Source organism: Corvus hawaiiensis, chromosome 3 (assembly GCF_020740725.1).
Source record: "Corvus hawaiiensis isolate bCorHaw1 chromosome 3, bCorHaw1.pri.cur, whole genome shotgun sequence".
NCBI classification, from domain to species: Eukaryota; Metazoa; Chordata; class Aves; order Passeriformes; family Corvidae; genus Corvus; species Corvus hawaiiensis.
Window position 1 is genome coordinate 110304164 of NC_063215.1, and position 23713 is coordinate 110327876.

Sequence of the window (23713 nt, forward strand, 5' to 3'; positions counted from 1 at the left end):
GGATTTAGTCTTATTTAGCCTGAAGGTCTTCACACTAATGAGAGCACTTAAGTTACGTCCAGGCGTTGATTAGACAGCTCATCTATCAACTGGAGCATGAGAATTTGTATTTTAGGTACTTTTTATACATTATAAATTTTTTTTATTACTTTAGACTTTATTTTCCACAAATTTTTAATTGCCTTCTTTCACATCCAAGGTGTCTGTAACGCAGCTGACAGAACACAAATGCGAACAGAGAAATACTCTACGTTTGATGTTGAGTACATTTCGATACATTTCGATAATACCGAAATTTCGACAATAGCGAAACTGCATCTGTGAAAATGGGCATGCTGGTGGATGCAAATTGCTGCCACAATACATTCCTTAAACCACCACAAGCTCCCTCAAAGTCTAAATGCATTTATTCAGGAAACACAGAATTTTATCTATATTTTTAAATGCCCAACTACTCCCCCCACCCCCAAATTGTGAATGCTCTCTCTACCTGTAAGTTTTTTGCCACGTTTAAAACACAATAGCATCTTAATTATTTTCTGAACCATTCTGAAAAGTACAGCTTTTGTAACTTTTTGACATTTCAGGTTTAAAAAAAATTAAAACGTTGCCACCAGCTTGCACTATGAGCAGCCTGTAATAACAGTTAAAAAAGCTTTCTGAACTATTTGACAAGATTTCTTAGTGCTGAGGCCATATGCTGTAGCCTTTAAGCTATTTCTTCCTATCAGTTTCATTATCACCTGCCTCTGAGTCTCCAATATCATCAGTAAGCACATGCAGAATCATAATTATGCCATGTACAAGTTCTTTGATAACATGTACAGTTTTCTTCTTAATTCTTTATCAAATGCATTGATCGTGGCATGTGTGCATTGATCCAGGTCCACCATCTGGCTGTGTGTGATAAGCACAGTGGCATCTTTGCATTTCCACTGTCATTCATTGCGCTACAATTTGGCTGCAGGGGAGTAGTGGCTGGGATTAGCCCTGTTCTGCTACTTACTTGCATTTTAAGTTGACACCTCTACAGCGGCTCAGACCACATTACAAACTGAAACACATACGCACGACTTAGTGATGTGACACTCCTCAATAAGCTTACTCCACTAGCTACTCAACAATCTGTAATTGGATTTGTAGGAATAACAGCAAAAGATTTCCTAAGAATTGCTGGGGACAGAAGGTGAAGTTTTCTCATTATTGGCAAAAGGCTAGGTATAGATCTTAGGCGATTGGTATTTTCCATTAAAAAAACCTGCCAGCAGTTTGCAGGACTTTTTCAAAAAAAAAAAACCCAGCAAAATAGGGTCCAGGGAGATGTAGGGTTTGCACTTGTTCTTTTCATTCTCATCACATAGAAGCAGACAGGGATCTCGTTACCCTCCCCCAAAAATTGAGAGAAGGGGGGGAGGAAAACCAACTTTCGGAGGCCCCCTGCAGCCCGCTGGCTTTGTTCGGCTGGGAGTGACCCGGGAGCATTCCTCAGGAGGGCACGTCCCCTCCCTTGGCGCGGGGCTGCCCGCCTGAGGAGGAAGCTTCCCAGGATGGCAGTCTGAGAGATGCTGCTCTCCAGCTTACACATCCCATACACTTGCCAAAAGCCTTTGTTTCATAACACCCCTTTTTTTTTAAATTATAAAGTCAAGTTTACACAGGAGAAAATCCCTTAAGTGGAGCTCGACGAATGTTGACTCCTACAATGAGTAAGCAGCTTTCTTAACTTCTGTCTGTAACTCGGCTGTGGAAAGGCACAGAAAACACCATCTTTAGCCTGTTCATCTCGGATCGGACGCTCTGCCCTGTCTGGATGATGGCACTATTTTAGGATATTTCTGAGCCTGCACGCTTGAGCCCCTGTTTGTTGGTCATGCCAATAGCATTGACAGCCACGATGACAGGCAGAACACGCTCATGGATCCCAGCACCTTAGGTGATTGTTGACCTTAATTATACTTCCTGGATGGGGGAGATCACAAACTTGCCTAAGCAGGGGAAATTCCAGGGAAGAAGTTAGTGGAGGCCTTTGTCTGTGCTTTTGGTTTCGGTCAACTTTCTCAGTTGTTTCCTGGGAGCCCTGTGGGTTGGCAGGGCTGCCCTCGCAGGGTTCTCTGGGAGAGCACGCAAGCGAGCGAGGGCAGAAGGAAAACACAACGTGTTTTATGGAATTGGATATTTCAGCCTGTCCCTAAAACTTGCCATAGAGCCAAGTGCAGTGGGAAACAGATGAGATCACCTCTGTCACGGAGATGTGCAGCTCCCAAATGGTTAAATGGGTTAAATCTTATTTATCTGAATAGAACTTGGGGGCTGTTTAGCAGAATGCTCCAGCACAAATACCTGTGGTTCACTTTGACGTTACAATTTTTTTGTTGGTTTCTTTACTTATAAATACTTGAACTGTTAGACCTTTTACTTTTTTCTCTGAGAAAGATGTATTTGTACCAGATTAGAAAAGCTAAACTGTTTCTTTACATTGAATAATCAGCCTGTCATGACAAATCTATCTACTTCTGCATGAGTAGGTGCCAGTTTGACTAGCTTCTTTTAGGCTCACACTGGGTTTTAAGCTGGATCCGTGTGCATGACTGGCAGTGCATTTGTTGGACCAGATCTAAGGAGCCAGAGAGCGTTCAGCTCCTTTTTGCCTACAAAAGAGCAGCCAGACAACCAGCAAGAGGCCTTGGATGTAGCACAAGGTGATACTTACTTAGTCAGCCATTCTTTTTTCAAAATTTTTTTTTTCCGTTCAGTAAACTAAGAGTTTTTCACTTTCACAATGACACAAGGAATTAAATTATCAGTGGATTGTTTTTCTACAGCCACCATTCTTCGCACAGAAATACTGTACCAAGTGAATTGTACGTTTTCCAAGACAACATAAAATTATTTTAAAAATTAAAAAATAAAAGTAAAAGAAATTGCTGGCTACTTCTTTAAAAATGCCTCCTTGGTTTAAGGAGATGTTTTCCATTTTACAGCCACTCAACCCCATTTTATTGTGAATTTTTGGGAGCTTTTTTTTTCTTAAGGGGGACAGCTTTGTTAAGATATTGTTTGTGATTCTTCCAATTTTAGACTTTGAGCTACTTCTGTGTTCGTTCTGTCTTGTCTCATCAGTGTATCAGTGCCATCGCTCCTAAGCCAATAGCTACTTAAGACAAGCAGTTTGATACTTTTTGTGATAGGCATTCATGAAAAAATATTTTCAAGCTACATGCAGTGTGTGGATAGTGAGGTAGCTGATGTAGACACCAGGCAGAAGGCAGAAAATACCCAAGATGTTTATGTCTGTTTTTGCTTACTACCTCCTAGGATCTGAATAGTCACAGAAATGCAAAGCCATTTTTGTTTATGCCAAGTGTTTCTTGCTTAGCAATCTGTATTTTGCTCACTACCTGTGTATTTTGAGCTGTTCTGAAGCAGTGCTAGAGACCAAACATAAATGTGGTCCCCAGGGTGATCAAAGATTTAATCTGACCAGATGGGACAAACTTGAGAAAGATTTTGACTTTCCAGTCTGTTTTGCAACAAGAAAGGCTGATTTTTTTTTTCTCCCGTCCTTTCTTTGTTAGCAAAGGCAGAGATCAGGCCATCCCCAGAGGAATGAGCAGGTGTGGCCATTTACAAGCATGTCTGGTTATATTATATACCAACATAAGAAAAGTTTGAAATGGTTTGAAAAGATCTGCTAAACAGTTTTAATGTTTCATCCCAAATCCTATTTACTCAAACAAGAGCCGATCAAGGTCACAGTACAACCCAGCCTGCTCAAACCTTTAAAGCTCGTGTAATTTTATTTTTTTTCTTATTTTTTTTTATTCAGTCTTCTCTCCTAACTGAATAGGTACATTTTGGTAATCCTGAATAGGTACATTTTGATAATCCTTGCCTCTGGACAAGCACAGAAGTCTTTTTCTTTCTGAATGGCTAATAACAGAGCCGTTCTTCCTGTCTAATGATGAAAGGGGTGGCAGTCAAGTTCTTTCTCTTAGATGTACTGTGCACTCACAGCTGACCACGAACCATTTTGAAACGTACAGCTTCAGGAATCACTCCCTCTCATAGGTACAATTCTGTTTTGATTTTGTTGCTGTGGATTATAAGTAATTTACCACATTTTTTTAATGTTACTTTTGTCCCCCAGTCTATGGGCACGGTAAAGAATTTACTTTTTAAATGTCAAATAAATGCAGTTCACCAGATTATATTTTTTTTTTATAGTGAGAGGATGATATATTATCAGAATTCTGGTGTAAATGCAGTTTGGATCCTCCCAAAATTCTGCCAGAGGAGGACTAAAAATCCCTCGCAAAGGTTTTGTGGTTTATTTTCTTTTTCTTTTTAATGTGAGAAGATTGCAAAATTTTCGGTCATTTAAGAAGATGGTTTTTAAGGGGTTGTTTGGGGCTTTTTTTCCCCTGAAAGACTCCACCACTCTCAATATTTTCCTGAGTTGTGCAGCTCTCAGCTGGCTGGGTAATGATCTCGGAAACTGCCCCGCCAGTGTTTCACATTCGAATTCACCTTCCCAAATCCACAGCATAATTTTTGGCCAAAGTAATGTCAGTCATTGCCATCTGCGGCGAGTACAAACAGGACCCCCTAATGGCAGCCATTTTTATTTGTTTCTTAAGATCCAAAGGCTGCTGAAAGAACAATTGGATAAAGTTGAGGATTGGAGAAGCTTGATTTTCTTGTTCCAGTGAAATGAAACTCCCGTCCTTTTTTTTCTTCCCCTTTCCCTTAAAAGCCGGAGTCAGCTAGGGGGTTGTAGCTGTGTCAAAGCCGTTGGGATGCCACTGCTGATCACTTTAATTACTAGGACTAAGGAGGATAAAATTAAAAGTAGCACCATTGAAGCAGTGGAAGAAAGCTTGCCGAGATGTCAGTGAACTGTGAAATATAAAAATTGCATACCAATACATTTTTATAGGAGGGAAACAAGGAATTACATTACTTATTCTTGAAGAGTTTGTCCTTAAATAGTGAAGTTTTCCTCACTGTGCATCTGCATGGCAGATCTTTAAAGCATTACAAAATAGTTGGGGGAAAATAACAAAGAAAACTGTAATGTCTCTTTGGCATGTCAGATTCATGTCAAAGGGTGAAAGATTTTACTGAGTTTTCTTTTCAACTGTACGGGGAAAAAAAATCACTGTATGTGTGTTTGCTTGGTCCTTTCTTGGTGCAGTGCTTCTTTTTGTGTCTCCTGGGTTGTTTTTTTTTGTTTTGTTTTTTTTTTATATTTTTATTCGTCCCCCATACCTCTCCCGAGTGCTTTCCTTTCCAAATTCTAGCTTGATACGCTGTTTAACAGTTTTTCTGTACCTCAAAACTTAATCTATATTCTTTTTCTGATCTCAGTTTCATTGCTCCAGTGTTTCTTCTGCCAAGCTCAGTAACCGGGGGTTCAAATACCTGAATTGAATTTAAGCAAGAACTAGGCTGGTTTTTCCCTTATCTGCTGGTGATGATTGGCTTAATCAGCACAAACACAAGCCACCATAATCTGTGTTTGCTTGGAGATCCCCGGGATGTTAATGACTATGCTAATAATTCAGGAGACAAGTTCTCTTTCAGGAGGAGGGGATGAAAGGAGAGAAATCAGCCAGCTCAGTTTAGGGCATTTTTGTCACAAACAGGTAACTGGCCCTATTTTAAATTGCACGTGCTGAAGTAGATTAAATTGTTTGACGTTAAACCACATGGGAATCTTAATTTTGTACATTCGTTCTTAAATGTCGTTTAAGTTAAGCACGCAAGTTCCTATATCCAAGGAATTAGGAATATTAGAGATTTGAGCAGTTTTATTTCAAGTAAAATTCAATGTAATTAATGTTACCAAATACTGTGGGTCGAAATAAAACCGTTTGCTGTGTCAGTTGGCTGGCTAGAAATTAAATTAAATTGATCTATTATAGTGCATGGGGGGGTGAGGGGGGGAAGCTTTCCAGTTGTCTTTCTAATGTGTACTTTACCAAATAAATTTTTGATAGAACTGTTGCTCTGTGCCTTCTGGGAAGTTAAAATGTGAGAAAGCAAACAAAGCCCATGTGCCATCCCTCTGCCTCGCAGGGCCCAGGCAGAATTGTCTTTCCAGGGGAGGACATTAGGAGAAAAGTAAATCAAGGCGATCTGATAGGGAATCGGGACTCTGTCACTCAGGGGCGAGATATTGCGCTGTGTCCATATACTTTGTTTACTGTAGGGTTTTATGAGTTGTAACCTGCCCATGCAAGCTGTTAATGAGGCTAAATCTTTCTGCTTGAGGATTGAATTACAGCACACCTCTGGGCTAATGGTTATAAACAGAAAGTCCCATTAGGGCTGCATTCTGATTCAGTCATTTGCATTTTTTCTATTGTGCCGAGAACAATGCTGAGTAAATAGCTACAAACAAACAATTTACATGGAAATGGATAAAATGTACCTAATTAGTATTTTGCGCTTGTTTTATTAATGATTGCTTAGACTAAATAGCACTTAGCAACAGCTCTCACCAGCCTCTGCAGGTGTGGGATGCTCAAGTTTCTGGGTTGGTGGGAAGGCTGCCAGAATGGCTCTCCAAAATTAGGCAGTTTGTTATATTCCACTTAGTTCAGGTCAACAGCCTGTACCTGGGATTTATCCAGGTCATTGTGTCAATAGTACAGTCTTACTGGCAGGTTAGATTTAAGCCAAGCACTGACTTTGTTGCACTTATGAGCATTTCTGATATTGAGGGGAGAGGAAAAACGGTCCTAACTTCACAAAAATCCATGTTTAAAGTGAAAACTGAAATGGTTTCCCTTATGGAAACTGTGGAGTCTTGCAGATATGTTTAAACACATCTTTTTATGAAGATTTTCTTATCATGGTGGGCTAGTCTTTTACAAAATTTCATGCTGCAGAACTTTGTTTATTTATGTAACTGAAATATTATCATGCTTCTAAGTGATGAGCTTTAAGTGGGACAGCACTATCTGGCATGGTTCCAGTATGATTCCTTTAATTATTGACCAAAGCCCCATTAGTAGGATGTTTTAAAGGGATGGAAAGTCTTTTCTGCTGTGAGAGCATCTATTGTTCTTTCAGTAATTTTCATTAGTTTATTTTCTTTTAAAGAAAAATACCCACTGAAGTCAAAGAACATGCGTCAGATTTGATGCCACTTTACACTTTGAAGTCAGCTTGGTGCTTGGAGTAACCAAGAGCAACATCTGGCTTCTCAGTTTAGTTCTGTGACAGAATACTACTCAAATGAGTAATTCAATTTAGTAAAACCATTTTATAGCCACGGTAAAACTTCGCTCAAATCACTCATTGGGTGTGATTACTTTGAGACTAAAGTGTCTGCAAATTTTCATCAAGCTGTTTTTACAGAACATAATTTATAAAAGCTTTGCATTGCAAATCATCAGGTTTCTAAAGCAGTAATAATTTGGGGAATGCTTAAAAAAAATAATCTGGTGCATGGATGTCTTTAAAAATTGTGGTGTGACACCCAACTGATATCGAGCGTCCTATTTATAATGTGGGCCAAGCACCATGCTGTAAACCAGTTCCTATCATGATGATCAGATTGAGAATGAAATTGCATTTCTGTCAATTACTGAGTTGGCAACTGTTCAATATATCTTAGCAGCAAGATGAAGAGCGGCGTCGGCAGCTGAGAGAGAGAGCTCGTCAGCTAATAGCAGAAGCTCGATCTGGAGTGAAGATGTCAGAACTTCCCAGCTACACTGAAATGGCTGCAGAAAAGTTGAAAGAAAGGTCAAAGGCATCTGGAGGTGAGCTGAGGAACCTTGTATCTTATTCCTATGGCAACCTAGAAACCAGAGACCTTTTTGGGTATCACTTTTATTCACACTTCAAAACGTTGTTGTTCATCAGGTGAACGTGTCAAAAGACCTGGCTGTAGATACGTTTCCTAAATCAGTGATTTGTCATCAAATTTCCAACAGTTAAAAGAAAAGCAGCCATGTGATTGAAAGAAAAATATGTTCTGTGAACAAGTAGCTCATGTTGGCCCGTTATTTACAGATTTCTCATTACCCACAGTTTTTTGGAATTTCGTGGTTGTTGATTCTCTTCAATATATGTTTTTATATAGGAACGTGGACATAATTTTGGGGGAAAACAATATTTGAAATATTTAAGAAATGTTACTTTGTATTACATATGTTCAAAAGAAGAGAGTTTTAAATGTGGCCTGTGAGAGGTGGGGAGCAACAACCTTTTGATTTTAAATGGCAGTCTTTTGACAGACCACTTGCTTTTTCAGGTTTTGAGTTTTAATATTGCTGTAATGTTATTAAACTGACTTTGAAATACCATTAAAATTCATATACCTGCCAGTGCTATGAGCTGGAGTAATGTAGTGTCACTCAAACTCAAATGGGTGCTGAGCACACGTTTCAGTGCAGGCTTCTTGCTCTTTTAATGTCTTCTACATATTCTAAGGGAAATAGTGTTTCTCTAACTCGTAATCATAAGCCAAAGTGTAAGGAAAATCCAGCTTGATACTCACAATGCATGTAGATTCAACAAAAATATTTATTTCTTCTCTACTAGATGTATTTTATATGCATAAATATTTAAATATAGTCTTACTGCACCCTAAACCCTACACTTCTGTTCCAAATAACACCAAGGAGAAAGCAGTGAGTTGCAGTTCTCCCTTTGGGTCTGGTCTTCAGTTTTACTCTCTTTGCCCAGTAAACCGAGCTTGCCAACATAACTCTCTTTTGTGATAAATAGAGAAATTACATCCTTGATGGCAGTAAGGCTGAGCCAAATGGCACATTACATAGGCTATAGTGTTCCTCATCTCTCTTCACAGTTTATGACTCCCCATCCTACATTATTTCATTACTTCCTCCTCACTGTTTCGTCGTGCCTGTACATAGCTGCTCCTGCCATACCTTCTGTCAAAGTAAGGTCTTTGTCTGGTTATATCCTGGGTGCTCAGCTGGATAGCAGTGACCCTGTTTTGTTGCAGTGACTCACTTGTAGTGTTGCTAAAGATCCCAGTGTGCTGCTTTCTGGGATGTGGTCTTCCTGTTTCGTGTTTTGCTCTGTATTTAGCCATTGATTGTCCTGCCCTTCATTCAATTTGTAAACAGTCTCAGGTAGCTGTGCATATACATTAAAAGAGATCTGCATTTATAGAGGGAGATTGCATATGCACCCAAAGAGTTTAGTGTTACTAAAAGAGCAGACAGTATCAGAACTGATGACAGCTCATTTATAAAGTTATCACCACTCTACCTGTTGGGTTTTATCCAGTGTAACAATTTCACAGCTTTCTACTTTTGCATTGATTTATACTTCCTACTTTGATTTCTCTTCATTCATACAGTAGTTTGGCCAATCTATTTGAACTTTGCTTGGACTTAAAGTCTTCATTTCCTGTCTTGTTTTATCCCTCCTTGCTCTTTTCATGTCAATGTGCATTTTATAGCATTTTCTTCTGCTTCCTCCATCTCAAAAAGCTTTCCGTATGGCACATCTTCCACATAATTCTACCACACCACTGGTATTTTCAAGTGCCACACCAGAGCTCCACTCAAGAAATCCATTCTTCTAAAATGTAGTAGTTCTGTGAAATGGTACCAACACTTAACAAACCAAATGAATTGGAATTATTTCTGGGTTTAGTCTTTATTGTATTTCAATTTCCACCAAAAATTAGGATTTAATAGACAGTCTCCTTACTACCACTGGACTCTGAGTGTTTCCTCAACTGCATTCACATTTTTATTGTGTAGAGTCCTGTATTCCCTACACAATACCCAAGACAAGCTTATTATCTTACGTCTATCAAGCTGTCTTGCCCATTATACATCATTAATCTCTTCTTCTGCATTGATTGCAATTACTTTTTGATTTACAAAAAGGGAATGTACCAAATAATTTTACTCTCAATTCAATTATTTCAGAAAAAAAGTGACTTTTCAGCTCTGAGATTTTGGAGTTTTTAAAGACTATCTTCTTCCTTACAACTGTAGGTAAAAACATGATCTCTTTCATTGTTTCTGTATGCTCATTAAGAATTTCATGCTTTGGCAGTGGTGCAATATTCTCTGTTAAAAGGCTTTATTTAATCAAGGTCTGAAAAACTCAAACGCCTATGGCAAGTTGAAACTTTCCTGGATAAGCAGCATCCCTAGCTATGAAATGCAGTCTTTTTCATAAGTTATTTGGCATGTGAGACAGAAAATACTTCTTCCTGCCAACTGCCAGAGGGTTTGGGATGGCAGCTTCAAATTTATTAGATGTCCTACTAGCTTCAGGCCGATAAGCAGATGCCTTGAGATGGATCCAAGGACAGTATCAAGATAGAGATCCAAATATCCCCCCTTTTCCTAGCAGCAGCAGGACAAAGGAATTGACATATTATCTAGGAATTGTCCCTGTGCAGTGGAACACCCGTCTACTCTTCTGGGGTTTGGGTGGTGTGTTTTCCTTACTCTCTGGCACACCTCCATCCTTTATTTGAGCTGGCATCAGTGTGAGGAAGCGGCTCGGACCCAGGGGTGGTGAGGACAAGGTATGTTCAAGATTTCAACTCTGAGGCAATGATTTTCAGGGAATGTACGTGGTGGCACAGCCTTACTCATCATGCTTAGTCTCCAACTCATGAAACCAGTGTTAGGTCCTCAGTATTTTTAGCAGGCAGTATTTCTATCCATTGGCAGTTACTGCTGTAATTTCTTGTCCTGACATCAGGTTTCTTGTACACGGAACCAGTATTTCAACTCTGCATTTCTTCCATTCTCTGCCTTTGCTGCCTTTATTGCTGTGCAGAGGCTCCTGTCACATCCTGTAGCTTTAAAGCGAACTCTGTACCTGAAAGTAAATAAACTAAATATCTCACCATCCACAAGCCTGAAGGACTTCCCACAGACAATGCTGAAGGCTGGAGACATCTTAAGAGTGAATACTGTTTGTGCAGCTTCTCCCAGTAACGTGATCCAGCCCCCATCAATACTTTTGCTTCACCATGAAAACTACTCCTTTTTCGTTTAATCTAGAAATTGATGCAGTCAGCTGCAGCTCCTTCACATGTGGACAAGCTTAAACCAAGTCAAGAGAATATCAGTTTAACCACAAATTAGGCCTGACCTTAATCTGAATAGTAAAACGTAAAAGCTATTAAATGCCTCTGGGTCCTTTTCCACCAACATTCTGGCATTTCCACATGGTTCCAAAAGATACTTATTTCTCTCTCTCCAGTCCAGACTGCAGTCCATGCTGTGTGGGTGATGGTCAGTGCTGTTTAGTTGTTGACTCAATCCTTTATCTTTTATTTTGTTGATTCCTTCATGACATAGTAAAGCTTTGCTGTCTTTCTAGGATTCAAATTTACATACTTTTCAAGGAAGCAGTTCTTCAGTCCTTTTCTAAATGTCTGCCCTGGTTCTAGACCAAGAGCTTTAAGTTTTTCACACTAGCAATTTGTTCTTTTCATAAAAGATATCTGTTATCTCTTCGTCATGTTGTTCCTTTTATCATTTATAATTGCAAAATCTTGTTGTAACATGCTCCCTAAACACATTTCCCTTTTAATACACAGGAAGAACATTGAACTGGAAAAAACCCTGGAGTAATTTAAATCAAGGAATCTAGATTTTTAAAGATACTTGAAGAATTCTGAAATTACTTCAAATTACTGCTTTTAATTGATTTTTTTTTTTAATAAAGTGTAAATGTCCTGATAATCATATTCAGTCAAAGTCTGCCAACTTGAAATTAAATACTAGGTCAGGTCATTATCTGATACTAGAAACTGGTGTCTTCCACATTCCCATCTCTTTTGTTTCCTAAAATGGTGGTGTCAGAGGCAATGCCTCTGATCTCATCTTGCTATATTAAATTAAAGAAAATCAAATAATCTGATATAAGCATTCCTTCGTATGCAGGAGTCTTAAACCCTGTCATCTTGTTTAGATTGTTTTGACACATCCAGCATCCAGTGAGGTGACTAGTAGCTGTGAGCTGACCTTGTGAGCTGACTCTTTTGGGTGATTCCAAAAGTCACTGCCTGCTTCTAGGCTCCAGGTGGATGTGGTTCCCCTCTGCCATGACAGTGTCCTCCTTTCTTCCCTTCTACCTCTTCCAAATGTCCACATTGGAAGTAGCCCAGGCACACTTTCTGTGTGCCCCTATGAACTCCAGGATGTATTTGAGAGTACCATGGCCTGAGAGCCACTGAATTTTTCCAACATCATCATCATGAGGGAATATAAATTATAAATAATGGTGTGCAAAGCCCAGCTCCTCATCAGAAACAGTAGAGCAGCTTTAAAGGAAATTCAAAACCATCAGAATTGCTGCTGTTGCTGCTTTACCATTCTGTTTTCTCTACAGTCTGCTGCTTATCCCTTTACTTTTTATCCTTTTTTCCACCTCATGAAGATCATGCTGTGCCCTTCCACTTTTTTCATTTACCTCTGCACTTCCTGAAACAACAGGAGTCCAGATCCCAGGATCACCTGTGTGAGTTTCAGTGGGAACAGAAAGGGTGTCTCAGAGAGTCAGGAGTGTTTCTGCCCACCCACTTCCACACCTGAAGGTCAGGTCCCAGGTCTGGTCGCAGATCTTGGATTGGCTGGAAAGAGGTGTTCTTCTCCATCACTCTGGCTCAATCTGGGGCAGCATGGAAGAAAGCTGAGTCTTCCAGAGACTAAGGAGAACTCATGGAGGGGAGCCCAGGGAAGTCATGGTGCTCAGCTGAAGCACAGGGCTCCTACTTCACAGGCTGCTGCTCCATCACACACACAGCCAATGTTGGATAAGACACTGAAGTTGGAACTTCTTTGCTCCTGTCTGTTGCAGCAAGAGCCTTACCCAATATCAGCAGAGGTCTGTGGAAGATGTTGATTAGTTACAGGGGAATTGAGGGAGCAGCTGGTTAGAAAAAAGTAGTAGACATAAAAAAATTTACAGGCTCCTAAAATGGAAATTATAGGTGCTGTGGAGATAAAGGGATAAAGTAAAGATACAGCTGTATGACCTTTGTGACAGCAGCATGGGCCTAAAGTGCAAGCTTCAGGTCTGGGAATGAGGTTGAGTGTGTTTCCAAGACAGGTGACGAATGATCAGCACCAATCCTGGTCCAAACTTCTGGTATTCAGAATTATGGCATCTTGGTACTGTATTTAGGATCTTTTTTTGTTTGTATGATATTTGAATGTACCCATATCCTGTATTTATAATTTGTATTTTTTTCTTATCTGAGATGTTTTAAAGTTCCTTTAGTTACTCTGTCGTGTTTCTTCAGACACACTTTACCCTACTCTTTTTTATAATTTTTACACACATGATGCATACATAGGAAAAAAATGCTAGTGTAAGTCTGAACAAGTGTAGATAGCATTTGATATGAGATTTAAAAGTGAGTAAATACAATGCATCTACTTACTTTGAAAGTATTAATCTAGCTTTTATGGACTCCAATTTCTTATATATTTGTATTGAAAAGGTGAGTCAGGATTTTTTCTGGGATCTGCTTCACAATTCAGAACTTGCTATTTGATCTTCCTCAAGTAACTTACTCTTTCTGTGCCGTAATTTACCTACATCATCATCATAATTGTAATTATAATAATCGCCTACTTCATAAAACATTATGGGGCTCATTTATGAGTGATATTCATAAGCTGCTCTGAGAAACTTGGTTGAAAGATCCCATAAAAAATAATTACAATTATTATTTTATTTAAAATGTATGTAGCTTACAAACAATGCTGATGAAAAGTAGTGCAGTAAAGCACTTTTAACTGATTCATCAATGACTTGGATGAAGGAGCAGATGCCTGCTCAGCAAGTTCACTGGTGACACAAAGCTGGGAGCAGTGGCCAATACCCCAGGGTGCTGTGAGCCCTTCAGAGGGACCTCGACAGGCTGGAGAGATGGGCAGGGAAGAACCTCCTGAAGTTCAGCAAGGGCAAGTGCAGGGTCCTGCACCTGGGGAGGAACAGCCCCAGGCACCAGCACAGGCTGGGGGTGACCTGCTGGGAAGCAGCTCTGGGAAGGAGGACCTGGGGGTGCTGGTGCACAACAAGCTGTCCATGGGCCAGCAGTGCCCTTGTGGCCCATTCCCAATGGCATCCTGGGCTGCATTAGGAAGAGCATTGCCAGCTGGTCAGGGAGGTGATCCTGCCCCTCCTACCCAGCCCTGGTGAGGCACATCTGGAGTGCTGTGTCCAGTTCTGGGCTCCTCAGGACAAGAGAGACAAGGAGCTCCTGGAGAGGGTCCAGCAGAGGGTGGCAAATGATGAAGGGACTGGAGCCCCTCCCTTCTGAGGAAAGGCTGAGGGAGCTGGGCCTGTTCAGGCTGGAGAAGAGACACTGAGAGGGAACCTCATCCGTGTGTGTCAGTGTCTGCAGGGAGGGCTCAGAGGATGGACCAGGCTCTGCTCGGCGGTGCCGGGCAATGGGACAAGAGGCAGCGGGCAGGAACTGAGGCACGGGAAGTTCCACCTGACCATGAGGAAGAGGTTCCTCACTGAGCAGTGCCCGAGCACTGGGACAGATTGCCCAGAGAAGCTGTGGGGCCTGGGAATATTCAAGAACCATTTGGACACACTTCTGTGCCATGTGCTCTGCGAGGACCCTGCTTGAGCAGGGAGGTTGGACCAGATGACCCACAGTGGTCCTTTCCAACCTGACCCATCCTGTGGTTTTGGGAAAGCAGCAATTCATGAGTGTGCTCTCACTGCACCTGATTGAGCATGATACTCCAGGTGGTAGCTTTCCTCCTTCTACCAGAAGGAGATTTCAACACCTAGGCAAGGTACAGTGATCCCAGCTCTGGGATGTACTATACAAGGTGAGGAGTAGCAAGTCTCACCAGGCTGGGAACTCAGTACCTGGAACCTTTCTCAGGAGACAGCAGCTCAAGGTCCTTCTGCTGCCCAGACCCATCTAAACCTGCCACATGGCAGCTTTGGCACCCATTCTGCAATATGGAGAACTGAGAGCCTGGGGGAAACCATTTTGACTTGAGATACCCAGAGGTTCAGTGCAGAGGACAGCCACTGCTGAAGCCAGACTCTGCCTTTATTAGAGCAGGAGTTTCCAGCAGAGACCCCGTATGTTTAATGAATTGTCTCAGTTTAAAGGTAAATCCATAAGTGGACAGAGTGGAGTCTCCTTCCAGACTTACTTAATTATTTGCATTTTTATCATAACTCAGCTGGCTCTCTAAAGCATTCATTTTTTTTGAGTGATGTGTTGCATGTACATATGAAAGTACTAACCTTAATGCTGTGTGTTCCTACAGATGAGGATGAGGATGATGATAATATTGAGATAGATACTAATGAGGAGGCTCCTGAATGCTCTGTTACTGGAGGTGGAGATGAACTTACTAACCTAGAAAATGACCTTGATTCAACGGGTAATTTAAATAATGGCTATTTTGTGTATTTTGCATGACTAACACTCCATCGTCATATAAATACTGATGTGCTGCTTGTCTCTCTGTCAGCTTTATTCCCGTGTGCCTTTTCAGGTCTTTTAAACCCTCATGTTTAATATCCTGCATTCATGTTTAGTTGGAATTTAAAATCAACAAAATCATTATTTCCAACAATGTCAGATTTAAATGTCTCTTGCTCTTTTGATGGGGAAAGGAACCCCAGGCCACATTGGTCAAGCAGAGCCACCTGAAAGCACCCTGCCTGGGTTGTGCCAGGTAGGCAGAGGGATGAGCTGCCACTCTGCACTGCCATCCTGGCCCATCTGCTCAGGGAAGAGGAGCAAATGTGTCTTTCTCTGTTAATACAGACTTGGTGTCTCTCTGGTTCCTTCCCGAGGACCGGTTCTTGTGTTTACGCCTTGTTGCCCCAGTAGGGGCATGGAGGTATAAATACGAGCAGAAGTAGTCCTATTTACTTAACAGTGTTCGTATAACAGGGGTTTTATAAACACATGAAGTCACAGGAGTGGTATTCCCCCCTTTCAAAAATCTTCAAGCCGAACTGGAGTTGAAGTGATAAATGTGGTGCTAAATGCATTGGAATCTTACAAGGGAGATGCTTATTTCAAAAGGAGCTGGATCTTCAAAGCTACGCAAAAGGAACTGCCCACCCGTAAGAGGCTCCTCTGCTTGCAGAGGGCTGGTGAAGGAGTTTGTTCTCTGTACAAGTCTGCCTGTTCCACTCAGCCCTGAGGAGTGCCTGGGGTCTCTGTTTGTGGTGGGCTTCTCTGCCAGGGCCTTTCTGCTCACTGCAAGTTAGCTCGGGCCTGGAGTAGCTTGGCCAGCACAGGACTGTGTCTTGAAACAGGCAGTACAAGAGAGAGCATCTTCAGCATCCTCTGGCTTGATTCTGCCCATGCCAGATGGACCCAAATGTGTAGTCCATAATATGTTAAATCAGAACTTAATTTAGTGGTTTTTCTTTGTAAATTAAACCAACAGTGATGTGTATATAGCACTTCCTAGTCTTGTGTGCATGCAAAACATTTGAGTCATGTCCTTTATTTTTTTCTATTTGAGGATTTCCAGACACGTAGGAGAATATATTTAGTGTTTCCAGCATTTGAATTTGGCGTACTTAAAGCAGAATCCAGTCAAATAATTTTCCAGTAAAAACTGGTTAATTTTAGGAGGAGTAGAAAATGAATATGTGAATGGTCCTGTCACATTGCCCCAGTGACTTACTTTCTGTGGGCCTTTTTTGTTTTGAGAGGTACCTTTTCAGGGATACAAACCCACTGCCCAGTGTTCCCAGTCTACCATGGGGAGACATTCTGAAAAAAAACTGGGACATCATTTTGCGGTTCAGTAGTAGCCAAAGGTACAGACAAGTAAGAAAGAGGATGGACAGTAGTACAGAAAGCAGTCTAGTGCTGTGGTAGAAATCAGGGTACATGAATTTTGGTGTAAATCTGCCAATTCATACCAAGTTCTAATGAAGGCTGAATCTCCTGGGAACACCTAAAAGTACAACTATCAGGGACATTTCACATTTGGGATCATTATGGACTTCCTTAATTACTCACCTGCTGAATCCTCATCCCTCCCATCTCTCTCAAGAAGAGAAAACTTTATTTTTACTGCTTCTTGGTTTTAAGTATCGCTTCTGTCTGTGTTTGTCAGTACTTCTACATGTTGTGAACCTCTTATATCATAGTTATTACATGGTGTTTATGTATAAGCCCACAAGAATGTGCATGTAGTTACATGTGAGCCTCAATTAAGGACACCCTGACTGGGTGTGCCAGAGGAAAGGGAAACTATCCTTCATAATCCAGCCCAGCCCATTGCTGCTGGAGACAGGCAGCATTTGACTGCCCACATGCCAAAAATGTTTTGGCTAATACGTATTGGAGCACTCCAAACCTTGGAAGGAGCTATGTGGCTAAGCAGTCATGACTCTGCTTTCCACACCAGCTGGAAGTCACCAGCCTGCAGTGGAAAACTCAGGTTGTGCACGTGGGAAAACACAGGAGCTGCTCTTTCCTCTGCCTGTGACCCAAGGCCCAGGTGTAAGTGCATCCTATATGTGCAGGTGATGCTCCACTGGCTCCAGTGCAGGGGCGAGTCCTCACATGGGGCTGCATGTAGAGTGTGTGTCTGGGGGCTTCTGTGCCAGTGTTCCTCTGCTTCCCTGCCCAGGGACAGCTCCACAGTTCTGTGCTGCAGCTTGTTATTAACACCTTCCCTCCTTCTTACGTGTGTGTGTGGGGGTAACTACGTGTGTAGGTGTGTTACAAATTCATACAGTCAACATTCACATACAGAATGAGCATTAGTGGGAGGTAAAGTTCTCAACTGCTATTTATTTGGGCTCTGATCCAAGTTGCTAAAATTGATTTTAAAAAACTGGGGGCTTCAGCAGACTTCGAGTCTGTCCTTTCGATGCAGTTCTGAAGCATTTTATGACTCCCAGTTTCAACATATTCTATAAATCATAGTAAATTATTACTAGAAAGTAGTCTTTTTTGATACTGAAATTTTATGAGAAGCTGTGCCAAGAAGCCTTAGGAGGAATTAGTAGTTCATACACTTGAGGGGTTATCAGTATGTAAATTATATGATAAATTGTCATCTTTAAATAAATGGCTTTTTAAGTGTGTTTTTATACCAAAGTATAGGTATGTACACATTGGGAGTAACTTAAACATTATCTACTTTCTATGTTTTTCACCTGCTGTCTGCAAGCATGTTTACTTGTTCCACTGAGTGCCATGTATGTTTTCCAAGAAAAAATCCATGTACGTTACACAATCCTGCGCCAATCCCAATCACAAAAACAATTCCTTCTATTTTCTTTTAAGTTCAAAATGATAGCAAAGTGAATTAAATCTACCTTTTAAGTTGCTACATTGTTGTAGTGAGTCTGCATTGAAATGCATCTCACTCTGTTGTATGTGGTATTTGCATATTTAGCAGAACAAAACAGTAAGTTGGTGGATTTGAAGCTGAAGAAGCTCCTAGAAGCTCAGCCACAGGTGGCAAATTCACTCTCCAGTGCTGCTCAGAAAACTGTAACAGATAGCTCAGAGCAAGACATAAAGGTAAGTTTTGCTTAATGCTTTTGTTTTGGTACCTGTGTGTTATGATCGAGGGTTTGTATTTTGTGAGAAAGAAAACAATTTCTTACCAAATCCTTCAGAGTCAGAAACACAGAAAATCTTTGTGGCAGTGCAGTTACATAGTTTGCAATGCACTGGGTTTTTTCCTGTTGATTGATCAACATGTTTTCTTTCTTTTTTTTTTTTTTTTTTTTTTTTAAATCTAGATACTTGTCATTGGCAGAACACTAACAGGTATAAGAAGGTCTCTCAAAGGTATAAGAAGGTCTCTCAAATTCTGCCTGCTCAGGTTGTTACTGATATCAGAAATGCAGCACGGGCTCCATCCTGCTGCTGGTGCAATCAGCAGCCAAGCAGCCAGACTACCTGACTTGAATGGGAGTGGGGTTGGACTCTCAGAGATTTGCTTCCCTCCCAGTCCGGGTCCTCTGTTTTTCCTACATTAAAATTAAGCTGTGGTACACTTTAAAGGCTTACATACTTTGGGTGCTCGATGAGTGCTTCTGAGAAAAACAGACATGAGTGTGTGGTGTGTATGGGCACTTTGCCTATTCTTAATGTTCACCACTTCAGCATAAAGTGCTCACCAATCAATTTTCTATTTCATTTTCTTAATTAGACCCCTTGTGTTCTTGCTATTCTATTTTTTAAAAATCGTCCCTGTATGTCATTAATATCCCTATGGCTCTGGGGCACTTCCAGTTGGGTATAACTTTTCACCCACCTGCAGTCTGTGGGGAGAGCACTGCTGACTGAAAGGATTTCCTTCCCCAGATACAGAGATGCTTTGAAGTCCCAAAACAATGACTTTCATTGCTTTTCCCTTACACTGTCGGTTCCTATAAATTGGTGATGAAAGTGTGTGGCAGCAGCAGAGGACTTTCGGTCTCTATCTTTGAACAAAAGGAAGCCTGGATCAAGTCTGATTTTTGCGTTCAATTTAGCTTTCTGCAGTGGATTTAATGCAAAATGAAGCTGGCCCAAGAATAATACAATGGATTGAAAAGGCTAACTGAATTAGTGGGCTTAGAGGAATACATTTGTAAAGTGGCAGAAGTCCCCAGTCATAAAAAGGTTTCTTAAAATGGGATTTACTAGCTAATCACACTGATATTTTAGCATGTTGCCAGGCCTAAAAAATTAGCCATGTTTGTTTATTTTGGTAAAGACTCTGGTTTAGGCTGTCAGATGGTTATTAAACTAATAACAGGAAACCACCTTTTATTTAACCAGAATCTTACAACCACCTGATTAGTGCAGCTGAAAAGTCATCCAGAGGTATAAGCAATACTTGTTTAACCTTAATTCTGTGAAATGACACACAGGCTGCCTCTTAGGGTAATTTGGTATCACCTAACATGATAAAAATGGTATTTGTCTTTATAAAAAGCATTTGTGAGGGAGTTGATTCTTTTTAAGGTACTCCCACAAAAAGGTGCAACTTAACAGTTTATCTCTGTGTGCGTCTTTTCTAAGGAGGACTTGAAAGGCGGCGTTATAAGGAATATATGGTGTCCATCTGTTCTCATGGAGCTCTTGGCATTGAGGTGGATTTGTTTTTTAATAAAATGCAGTTTACAGGTTTCTAAATGAGGCATTCTGTGTTTGTGGAAAAGGATAAACTGTTACCTTCCCTTGGGGATTGTGTATCCCCGGCCTCCTTGAGGCGAGAGAATAGGCCGTTGGAGAACTCCCTCATTACCGATTGTCTCAATGCAGAGGAAGGGCAAAGTCTTGGTAGCTTTTGATAACCAGTTTCAGCATTCAGCAGGCTTAGCTATTAGTCATGCATCTTAGCCTTTCCCTATTTACTTTCAAAACACTTAATAAAAATAATAAAAGATTAGGTATAAAATGAAATATTTGTTTGGTACACAGCACCTCGGTATCTGCAGCTTCCACACACCACAGTGGTTCAGTCTTCTGGGATATTTCGTGTTGATAGAATCATTTGAATTTGTTACCAGTATTAACATAGGAAGCCCTGGAAAAGATAATTGTAGTTTCCTTAGCTGTAAAGGGCTTACTTACAAATCTGGCTTTGGAAAGTTATAGCTGATGAAATGCAGTTCAGTGGGGTAGCATTATAATCCTACCTTTTAGACTTCATCCAGCATTAGTGGTTTATCTCAATGGGCATAAAATTAGAAACTAGTTCTTCTTGTCATACAAGTCTATGGGACTACAGAAAACGACAGATTTCTGTACCGGGCAGGGAGAGAGGCTAAAAGCAACACGCTTTAAAATGATACAGATCGTGTTCAGGGGCAGAGACGCCGCGATTTGGCAGCAGCACACGCGGGGCTTGGCACTGCAAAGGTGCAAAGGAGCGATTTTTTGTTTAAAATCGGCATTGCTGGCAAATGCCGGTCACAATGAAGAGATCTGGTTGGTAAAAAAGTAGAGAGTTCTGCAGGAGGGTGCCCACAGAGCAAAAAGCCAGTCGTTGCCACCACACATTAAACAAACAAACAAAAAAGCAAAAGTTAATCACTCTTCTGCTTTTTTCCCCCGCAGCTGATACTTCCATCCAATATAAACCACAGCCCGAGCTGTGAAATCCACTTTGTAAAAGCTGTGTCCTGTCCCCTCACAAAAACGTACCTTTCAAATTAATGTCTTCCCGCTTGTAAACAAAAGAAACTGTTGTGTGTCTGTTTTTTTCCCAGCAGAATGGAACAGAGGAACATCGTGCTGAGCGATCACAAAAAGCAGCAGAATGGTTTAGAAATCCCGTTGTGTTCAGCAAGGACTCGACTGTCAGGAAAACTCAGCTCCAGTCTTTCAGTCAATACGTGGAGAGCAGACCAGGTAGGAGAAAATATAAAACCTGTTTTCCCATCTTATGATTTAATAATATTTAACAATAAATATATGAAAACCCGATAATGTAAGTCCACATTTCAATACATAAATATCAAGCTTTATAATAATTTTACATGTCTTTTCCCTTTTTTCAAGAGATGAAAAGGCAGAGATCAATACAGGAAGATACAAAGAGAGGAAATGAGGAGAAGGCTGCGATAGCTGAGACTCAGAGGAAGCCATCAGAAGATGAAGTGCTTAATGTATATTAATTTTTTGTCTGGTTTCATGATTGCTGATAATTCCAAACTGTATGTGGAAATAGTGCCTTTATTTGTTAAAATGAGATGTTAGGGTTTTTTAGATGTCAATCTCCAGTGCATTCAAAGCAGAGTGAGAGGGGTGCACTGTTGAATTAGTCTGCAGTGTGGTGATAATTGTCAGATAAAAAAAATGAATTTTTCAGAGTTCCACAGCCCCAGCTTCCTTGAGACATTTCCATCAGGGCACTTCCCATAAAGAGATTCCAGTATTGATCTACCGGGAGGATTTTAATTATTACAATAGCAGATACCGCAGAGCTGCAGTTAGAGGGAAGAGTCACATGAGACCTGCTAGAATTTCTCAGCCAACCCATTTTGTTGGCTTGGGTTAATGGGTGTTCAACCTTTCCATTATCCAGATCAGCCGTGAATTACTAGCTGAATGATGTTTGCATTAATATAATATATATGGTAATTTCTTCACTTAATTAACGGGGAGGTTCAGCTCAGTAGGGGTATGGGCTGATCATGTGTAAAATTGATTTGTGAGGGAAATATTTGATAGACCGCAGGGAGAAAGCTGGTTTTGATGGACAGCTGCGGGACAGAAGCAGGAAGAACCAAGTTTTAACCTGAATTTTTTTTTGTCTGAAAGCGCAACACAGCCTTTGAGGGTGGTTGTTTGTTGCTCTCCACAGTTTATCTGAACACATTTGTCGTTTTTGCTGAGGCAATCTGGAGCTGAGTAGCAATTTTGTACCGCTGTCATATCTACACCAAAACATCGAACTTTTTACGAGCCGGAGTTATTTTTAGCCCAGTTGTACTTTTGCAGAGCTGAAAAGGTCTGGCACAGTGAGTTCAAATTATATATGCAGATGATACACATGAACTCTTGGGATATTACAGCCTGACACAGCATTTCTTTTCATCTTCTAATAGCAATTGTTAACAATTATGCATGCTGACATTAGGGAAGTTTTCATACTATTTTCAATTAATTATAGTTGATGAAAGGCAATATATTGCACATCACTTCAACTCCCCAGACCGATTTTTTTATTTCTTCAGGGTCTGCTCTCAGGGAGTTTTGTTTTTGTTGTTGCTGTTTTTCTGGCTATACAACAGGTAGTAAAGGGTTTTACATTAGGGGTGACACTGTTGGCTGTTGTGTAGGAAGAGAGGGACCAAATTAATGGAGGAATAATGTCCTTAAATTTGGATATCCCAAATTTCAAAGTTCTTAGCTCGTTACTGGTCCTGAGAGCTCAGCCATGCTGTTAACTTTCACTTTGAACTTGTCTTTATTTGAAATAGTATGCTGATGTGTTTACTATGCCTGTTGCCTGAATGTGAAGCGGAATTGATTATTTCAGACACATTTACAGAAAAACAATTGAAAACATTCAGTAAAAGTATCTGAGATCCTTATGCAGCAACAAGTTAGACTCCCTCTTAGTAGGGAGATAAGTCTCAAAAAAAAAGAGCCTGTGTATTTTTCTGTTCCCAAAGGACAGTGATTTTTGTTTCATCCTTTACAGGGTGTAGATGAAATATGAAATAATTTTGTCAGGGTTTTTTTTCCCTGTTTAAAACATTCACCGAGGCTCTGGCTCAGGCGTAGGAGGAAAAAGGTGTGTGGAAGGTTACTTGGAAGGAGTAACATGTTTTTCCTAACTTATGCAAAAACGTGCTTCAGGAATGACATTTCAGCATTGTGTACAGCCACAACATTGTGTGAAAGTTGTTGAGCCACATGAGAATAACTTGGAGGTACTTAATGCCTTTGCCTGGGCGCCTTCAAGACAGCCGAACAGCTTTGGAAACACTTGGAGATTTGTGTGGTCATCTGCAGGGCAGGGCAGTGCTGAAGAGTTACAGGGCACAAGAGGCAAACTTGGCTTGTTAGTGTTCCCACAGCTTTCTTGGTAAGGTTCAGTAGGATTTATCAACTTGACATCCCTGTGCTGCCTCCTGGCCAGATGTGATCAGCACAGAGGCAGGACAGCTCAGGTTAGTCCCTGTGCGCCTGAGTGCCTGCCCAGGGCCTTGTCACCACTTTACAGGGTAAGAGTTGCAGTTAATTAGTGGTGTTTTTATGGCTCACCCTGTA

At 40.8% G+C, this 23713-nt stretch overlaps 1 protein-coding gene across 12 annotated transcripts in view; it reads left to right on the top strand.

Annotated features, from left to right (window-relative positions):
• The window catches only part of EHBP1 (EH domain binding protein 1), a 211459-nt gene that overhangs the window by 150328 nt on the left and 37418 nt on the right, over nt 1-23713 (top strand). For 4 of the 12 annotated variants that reach the window (XM_048296582.1, XM_048296580.1, XM_048296570.1 and 1 more), the window contains 5 exons: nt 7625-7772; nt 15273-15389; nt 18387-18514; nt 21202-21343; nt 21494-21600. In XM_048296582.1, coding sequence (XP_048152539.1) covers nt 7625-7772; nt 15273-15389; nt 18387-18514; nt 21202-21343; nt 21494-21600 — 642 coding nt within the window. The remainder of the gene's footprint in view (nt 1-7624; nt 7773-15272; nt 15390-18386; nt 18515-21201; nt 21344-21493; nt 21601-23713) is intronic. The other 8 variants (XM_048296573.1, XM_048296575.1, XM_048296579.1 and 5 more) reach the window with 6 other exon arrangements.